The sequence below is a fragment of the Silurus meridionalis genome, chromosome 15 (genome assembly GCF_014805685.1).
Source record: "Silurus meridionalis isolate SWU-2019-XX chromosome 15, ASM1480568v1, whole genome shotgun sequence".
Lineage (NCBI taxonomy): Eukaryota > Metazoa > Chordata > Actinopteri > Siluriformes > Siluridae > Silurus > Silurus meridionalis.
The window spans coordinates 23115154-23122986 of record NC_060898.1 but is presented as its reverse complement, the minus strand read 5'-3'; the positions used below and the strand labels follow the sequence as shown (position 1 = coordinate 23122986).

The window sequence follows — 7833 nt, the reverse complement described above, 5'->3', positions numbered from 1 at the left end:
GAATTCTGGTTATTTTTGTGTGATAGTAAAATTTGCCTGATTTAATTGTGACAAATATGAAAAGTAAAAAACCAGGATCGCAACATCGTATGCTCCCTAATCAGGTAAGTTTCTTTGATACCGTCTACTCCAGTTAAGCACGACGCTTTCTTCAGGCTGGAGTGAATTGTGGATAATTAATGCCACGCCTTGTCCTCATAATCAGCCTGGAGATTAATTGCTCCGATTTCATTTACTTCCAGGCCTCTTTCTGACACGAACAGCACGTTTCCTGATAAGCGTACGATCGGAATTATAGATTTGAAAAAATAAGTCTAATTACTTTTAGTGGATCTAAAGGTACATGTCTTGAGTTGCTCGTGTGTGTGTGTGTGTGTGTGTGCGCGCGCGTGTGTGTGTGTGTGTGTGTGTTTAAAGTGTTTATAATGAAATAATCTACTTTTTACTTTTCATTTTAACATAAGGCACCATTTATTCCTTGAATAAAATCAGCACATGAGCCAATATATTTATATTGACACACTATATTGCCAATAGTTTGGTCATTCGTTTGTGAATTTTGAACATCACATTCCACATTTGCTCTTAGAATTCCCTCCAGTCTTCTGGGAAGATGTTCCACTAGATTTCATAGTGTGCATGTGGACATTTGTGTTCATCAGCCACAATAGTATTAGTAAACGCAGGTACTGATGTAGGTGAGGAGACCTGGGGTGCAGTCAGTGTTCATATTCATCCCAAAGGTGTTCAGTAGGGATGAGATCAGATCTCCATCGCAGGCCACTCAAGATCTTCCTCTCCAAACCAGGTAAAGCAGATCTTCATGGATCTGGCTTTGTGCACAGGGGCATTGCCATGCTGGAACAGTTTTGGGTTTACATTATTACATTTTTTTCACCTGTACATTTATATGCCTCCAACCTTGTGGTAACAGTTTGGAGAAGAACCAAATATGGCAGGAAATGTCTGGTGTCCAAATACTTTTATCCGTATAGTGTATGCAACTGGATTGACCGTTTATAATCATGTTAGCTGTGCTGTATGGCCAAAAGTCGGAAACATCGGACTTTTCCAGCCATATGTGGTTCTTCCACAAACTGTTGCTACAAAGTTGAAGGTACACAATTGTATATGACGTCTTTTTATGCAGTAGTATGACATTTTTCCTTTGAACTTGGAAACCCAAACATGTTCCTGCATGAAGATGATCCTGTACACAAAGCCAGCTCCATGAAGATCTGCTTTCCGTGGGTTGACATGAAAGATCTCCTACTATAGAGCTCCAACTGTATTGAACACCTGCACCCCAGACCTCTTTACCTCACAGTATTCGTTAATATCAGTTAATTACATTAATCAGGGACGCTGATGAAAATATTTTCAATAAAATGTTCATTGTATGATCAAAAATGGCTTTTTATTGTTGGCTATGGGGGACGTGGGGATATAATTAAATACTTATACACAACTAATTGTCTAATTGAACAATAATTTAAATGCTAAATAGAAAGTGATAATTTTTTGGGTTGTATTTGAATGTGCTTCATTATTTAGAGAAATATTCACAGATAAAATCATTCACACGTCACATTATTCTCCATGTTTGATCAGATTTGATTTGTGTGTGTGTGTGTGTTTGTGTGTGTGTGTGTGTGTGTGTGTGTGTGCGTTTTGACAATAAGTACCACATTGTCTGTATGAAAATATGACCTTTATGCAACTTTTTAATACATGCATATAAACCATTTCACAAATTATTCAAATCCATGACAATGAGGAAATATATCAACATTTTTTAACAATGAATGCACTTCTGTAGCGCTGATGATTAGCTTAACAGGCAGCATGAAATGAAGAAAGCAGCTCAGCCAGTCCAAGCCGTCTTTAATGGTTATATACAGTTCCTGTCAAAAGTGTGGAGTTTTTTTATGGTGTTTGAGAGACACATGAATGTTCCTTTTGTTTCAAGAAAACAAACTCAGCAAAAGGCTAAACAAGAATTGGACACTGAATAACGGGAAGAACGTTTGGTGGAGTCCAAATGTGACGTTTCTGTCTTGAACAGAACAGTAGAGAAGATGTGATCAGACTCCCTCACCCCCACACTTACACGTGGAGGTGGAAGATTAATAGTTTGGGGTTGTTTTGGAGCAGTAAAGGGTTCCAAAAAGTGAACATGAACCAACATTCCATCCATTCCATTCTTCAACACCAGGCAGTTCCGTCTGGAACACGGCTCATTGGAACCGACTTGAAGAAGATGATCCGAAGCGCACGTCTGAGTTCTGTAAGTGTTATATAGAGAGCAGACAGACGTCTGGAGTGATATCTATCATGGAACGACCTGCCCAGTCACCGCACCTAAATCCTACTGAACCTCCAGCTAGTGAAGAACATCTTTGGCGAGTTTTACAAGAGGCACAGCAAAGTGTTTGAGCTGAACGTTTGGAGAAACGAAGTGTCTGGATGCTGAGAGTGTGTACAGCTGTTCTTTATGCTAAGGGAGGATTTTTTTAATGGGAATAAAGTGGAACATCTGGACATTTAGTTTAGAAACTAAAGGACCCTGCATGTGTCTCTATAAAATGCTTTTTTCCCCACACTCTTGACAGGCTGTGTATATATATATATACTATATATTATATACGCTATATGTTTAAATAAACTCTCCTGTAGCATTTCATATGTTAACAAATTTATATTAATTAATTATAGAAAGATTTATAAATTCATTTGAAAAAATCACTGCTTTAAATGTGTACCAATACATATTCATATCACAGGGTTATTTGCAGCTTGACGTTTTACTGCGACAGATCGGGTCACGTCGTCTCCTGGTGTGGAGATGGGGGCGTGGTCAGAAATGTGTTTGTACACTCTATCTGGTAAATATTTGCAGAAATACTACCTCTTCGGAGCGATTGACGATTGCTATTTGAAAAATAGCATTGAAAGCCGGCATCCCGTTGATTCTCTTGCTTTTCTACAAGCTCAATTTGTCTCCATAGAGTAATTATTGCACCTAGTGGTCATACACGAGAACTGCACAAACAAGCACATTTAATAATAAATAGAGGTCTATTAGGGCAAAAATCACGCTGCCCCATACTGAAGATTTTTATTAGAGGAAGAGCAGCAGATAGGACAATTAATAATTAACAACAAGGTTGCCAGGTTTGCATTTTTGTTAGCTATAAAAACCTGTTTTAAAGGCAAATGATCAGAATGAAATTTTATAGCCTTTAAAAGGTAATGGGAGTGTATGGTAATGGTTATAGAACAATTTCTGTCGTAATGATGTGAGAGGGAAAGGAGGATCATGGAATCGATAATATTGACGGGATTGTTTTTACATACAAAAAGGTTGTAACCTGGCAACCTTGGTTAATGATATTAGCTCTTTGTTACAGAAAAAAAAACATGAGCTGCTCGATTGTATACACTGAATGATCAGGTGCTCAACTTTCTCCGAAAATTCACTCCATTTTTTGCTTTGTCATTATTAATGTCATTCTGTCTTACCAAAATCAATGCTTATGAGCCGCTGCCCGTAGTGACGCAGCATGTGGGCTCCACATGGAATGACACCCCAAGAGTCCTTATCGAAGTAGATTTTCACCTCGTCACCCAGTCGTCTTTTTAACGCTTTAAAAAAACTGTGTGTCTGAGACAACCTTCGCAGTCTGTTAGCCCGTGAAAGGGCCCTTCAAATGAAATAAGACATTTCATTACTCTGAAACTCTTCCTTGTCAGTCTTGATAAGCCAAGCAGACCGACTGTCCTGGAACTTCTCATCACTTCCTCTACGCGCTTCTACTTCTTCTTCTTCTACTTCTTCTTCTTCTACTTCTACTTCTTGCTTGTCTCTGCATTTTAGAGGCTTTGTAATTGTTCTGTGCTGCCTCTGAAAGTCTCATGTGCTCCTCATATAATGATATATATATATCATTTATAATTTTTTCCATTTTTTATATATATTTTTTATTTTATTTGAATTGTTCTTCTGAAGGGTCTTCAAATAATCAGTTCAATCAGTCAAGGCTGCACAGATCGCGTCTCATAGCTTCACATCTTTAGTCTTGGGTTTAAAGGAGTCTCTAATTGCCACCAGTGTGGATGAAAGCAGGTGCCCACCGACTTTATTACACCACTCCAGAGATCGGCCCCTGATAAAAAAAAAAAGACAGTTATTTTCTGTTCCGTGCCGGGAGATTTATGGGCCGTGAGAACCTCACACTAAGACTAGTTTACTTTCAATTTCCTCCTAAGCTAATGAGATGAGCCCCATTAGGCTCGCAGACGACGTTAAGCAGACTTTAAAAGAACAAATAAACACGAGGACATGCCACTGGCCTAAACCAATGTCAACAAATCTTCCACTCTATTACCATAATTTTTTTTTGAAGGAATAATAAAGAGCTGAGCAGAAAGCACTCTCACATATGTGGTTTGGTTGAATTTATTTAACAGTTTGTGACAGAAATGAATTGAATTAAGATGCAGAACAGAGATTCTGCTCGAACAGTAAACCGTACACTGCAATATATACGGACTCTTTCCTCGTCCCCAACATTCCCAACACTGACAGCTAGCAGGTAGACGCCAGTCAAACCGGCCTAGCGCAATATTTTCAAATGATTGCGTGTCCTATATATATATTTATTTATTTATTTATTTTTCACCCTGACAGTACACCCCTGGTGAGTACCTTAATTTTCTCAACAACGTCTTTCTGGACTATTTTTCATCGATCGTACCTTGTCGCTTCAAATGAGTTATGCGGGGGACAAATTGATCTCCGAGGAAAATACTGTTGTTTTTTTCTTAAATCCCAATCTCACATTATATTCAGTTGTGTAGATCAACGAGGGCATACCTGGTATCTGTGCGACAGAAGTGTGTGAGTCTGGACTTTTTCGTCCCAGACGGCTCCACAAGGAACATGCAGCACAGCACTCGGGCTGTGACCCCTGTGTTTGGGATGTCAGCGTGTTCGACCGATGTGGCTGCAACAAACAGAGGCCCTGATGAAGGATCGGACTGCCACGTCCTGCAGGTAGAGGGATGGAGAAAAGGTCAAAGAAAGACTAAAATGTGTGTGAATTTTTTCAGGGATGAATAAAGTCATCAATAATCTCTATCAATTTCCAGCACAATCTTATAGGATGTGGTAGTTCAGTATTTAAAGCAGATGTGAAGTGATGTGAAGATCGGATCGTTTTAGTGACTGGATTTTTTAAATCTCGGTTATCAAAATGAACAAATCTTTTTTTGAGTCATATAGTTCCCTTAATCACCTTTTATGGGAGTCATGTGATAAAACAATGAACCACTTGGACGGGGGCCAAGATGAACGACTCAATTCTGTTTCCTGTACATAACCTACGGAGATGCTTTGTTCATGCGCATCCAGTAGAAAATGAACAAATCGCTCTTTGAGACGAATCGTTCTGATGAGTAACATTAAAGACTCGTTTAAAATGAACATGTTCATGAACTCTAAAGTCTCTAAATGGACTTTAATCTAATTGCACTCTGGATAAGGTCATCTGCCAAATGACGTACTGTAAATTCGCTGAGTTATTCTTCAAAACGAAGTCGCCATCTTTACAATTGTTTTTTTTATAGCTTGCTAGTGCAAGATTAACATGATTTATTCGATGTATCCCTGTTTAACTGTCTCAATCCTCCTGATGTTGACCCTCTGATAGTTGTCTGAGGAGTTGAAGGTTGTTGTTAAAGGACCCAACCCAACCAGCACTGTTGGGATTTGAACTCATGACCTTAGAATCAGCAGCACAAAACATTGAACGGTAACCCCTTCTCAACAGTCCACCCCTAGTGCTGGCTCCGTACCTCAAAAGCAGATGTTGCAGTGGTGGTCTGGTTCCAACTGCCTGCAGGGTGTATTGGTAGATCTCCAAATCCTTGTCTAAGGTCTCCACCTGGCTGTGCTGGAGATCGTTTTGCCACTGGCCATGTTCTCTTAGGACACGTCTAAACACATCTGTGTGAGGAGCGTCCACCTCCACTGTCCCTCTCCACAATGGCAATGGGTAACCGTCCTCCACCTGCAGCAATCACGTCCTTGTCAACGTTTCTGGTTTTCATGGACTATACCTGTAACCTCTATTTGTTTATTACACATGACCGCTTACCTTTTTAAACGCTATGTCCACATGATCAAATGTGGAGCAGGTCACCCAGCTTTTGGTCTTTTCCCTTGCCTCCCTCAGGAGCTGCTGGATAAAAACGTCTAGCCGGGCACGGTCTGCTGGATCAGCTTTGATTGTATTTAAAGCAGACCCACCCTCCATGTTCAGGGAGTCTTCATTAAAGGTGCTGGGATTCCTTTTGTGCCAATATTGTGGCATCTGAGATAAAGGTTTGATTGGTGAGTGAAATGTATTTGATAAAAACATTTATGAAATGAATGTTCAAAGCATCCTACAAGGATTTATATTAAGAATGCTAATAGGTTCAATACATGGGCGTCCACGTATGAGGTGGTATCAAAAAGTTTTGTGACTAATGGCGTAACTGGTGCTATTCCGTAACGTCTGCAATTTCATCACGGACAACGTTAGAACGAAGAACAAATGTGAAATGCGTGAAACTGCAAATGTTTGACATGACATACGTTTGACATACGAGTTGGAGGTGTTTTGAGTGGCACGCACACTTCAAGAGCAGAGGAACGTCATTGGAAGACGACGAGAGATCAAGAAGACTAAACCATTTGGCTACTTGTGCATGATGATCGTCGGAGAACAAACCACACGATCTAATTTCCGCACCCACACTTCTTACCAGTTTTGGCTCCTGCAGATTTTGCAGTCTTGCCAAAGATGGAGATCGAACTCAAAGGTCTGCATTTTCACACAGTTGTGGAGATCCGGCGCAAATCGTAAAAGGTGCTTGACACGCTGCGAAAAGAAGACTTCCAGGACTGAAATGGCAGGAGCGCTGTATTGCTGTGCAAGGGGACTATTTTTAAGATGATAGTGTGTAAATAAATAAGTAGATAAATAAAGTCCTTTCATGTAAAACGGAACTAGTTTTGAAACTTTTTGATACCATCTCATACCAAGATCAGGAAAAGAGGAACTAGGAAAAGGGTACAGTACCTGGAACAGTTGAGTACACTCAGTCACCATGTGTGCCAGCCCCTGAGTAGCAGCCAGGTTCTCACTGAGATCCCTCTGGTCTGGCCTTCCTAAGCTGTGCTTCCTCTGGCCTGCCCTGTGTTTAAAAAAACAGGAAACGTAATAAATATATATCCAGAATCTCATTTGCTGACCTCGCTGTGACGCTTGGTGGAAATCCTAATTAGTATTGTTCTATCTTCTGGCTCTGCTCGGAGAGTTGACAGACAGGGTGTTGATATGATGAATGGCTATTGTTCCTCTTTACATTTCATTTTAATGGAACATCGTGCTGCAGTTTCTGGAGATCCTGTCAGGTTTTTTTAGTTTCTTCTTCCACACAAAAACAACCTTCAATCCGGTTTTATATATTTATATAGCGTTTCCTTCTAACAGCACTTGGTGTTTAGTTACAGAGAAGAGATTCTTCTGTAGTCTGACAGTTAATCGCACACCACCAAAAAAATAACCTCCGCAGGAACTCGGAAAAACTGAGAAACGAGATCGCAGGCTGGATGTGTTTACTCTCCAGACCTCTGCAGGTGACGTCATTACAATCTCGGCTTCCTTTCATTGCCGTTATCGTGGCCCGTCATCTCCAAACATAGTGTGTCATGAAGGAAATGTGGACATGGGGAGCGTAACGAACAGGGGCGTCTCCGGAACGACCGGCACCCGCTGAGATCCA

At 40.4% G+C, this 7833-nt stretch overlaps 1 protein-coding gene across 2 annotated transcripts in view; it reads right to left on the bottom strand.

The window, feature by feature from the left end:
• Positions 1–2425: 2425 nt before the first annotated feature.
• The window catches only part of si:dkeyp-23e4.3 (rho GTPase-activating protein 7), a 46935-nt gene continuing 41527 nt past the window's right edge, over positions 2426–7833 (bottom strand). For both annotated transcript variants that reach the window (XM_046867763.1, XM_046867764.1), the window contains exons 10-14: positions 7128–7242; positions 6159–6374; positions 5857–6071; positions 4877–5050; positions 2426–4166 (exon numbers count right to left, since the gene is read on the bottom strand). In XM_046867763.1, the coding sequence (XP_046723719.1) occupies positions 4058–4166; positions 4877–5050; positions 5857–6071; positions 6159–6374; positions 7128–7242 (829 nt within the window). In that variant the 3' untranslated portion in view covers positions 2426–4057. The remainder of the gene's footprint in view (positions 4167–4876; positions 5051–5856; positions 6072–6158; positions 6375–7127; positions 7243–7833) is intronic.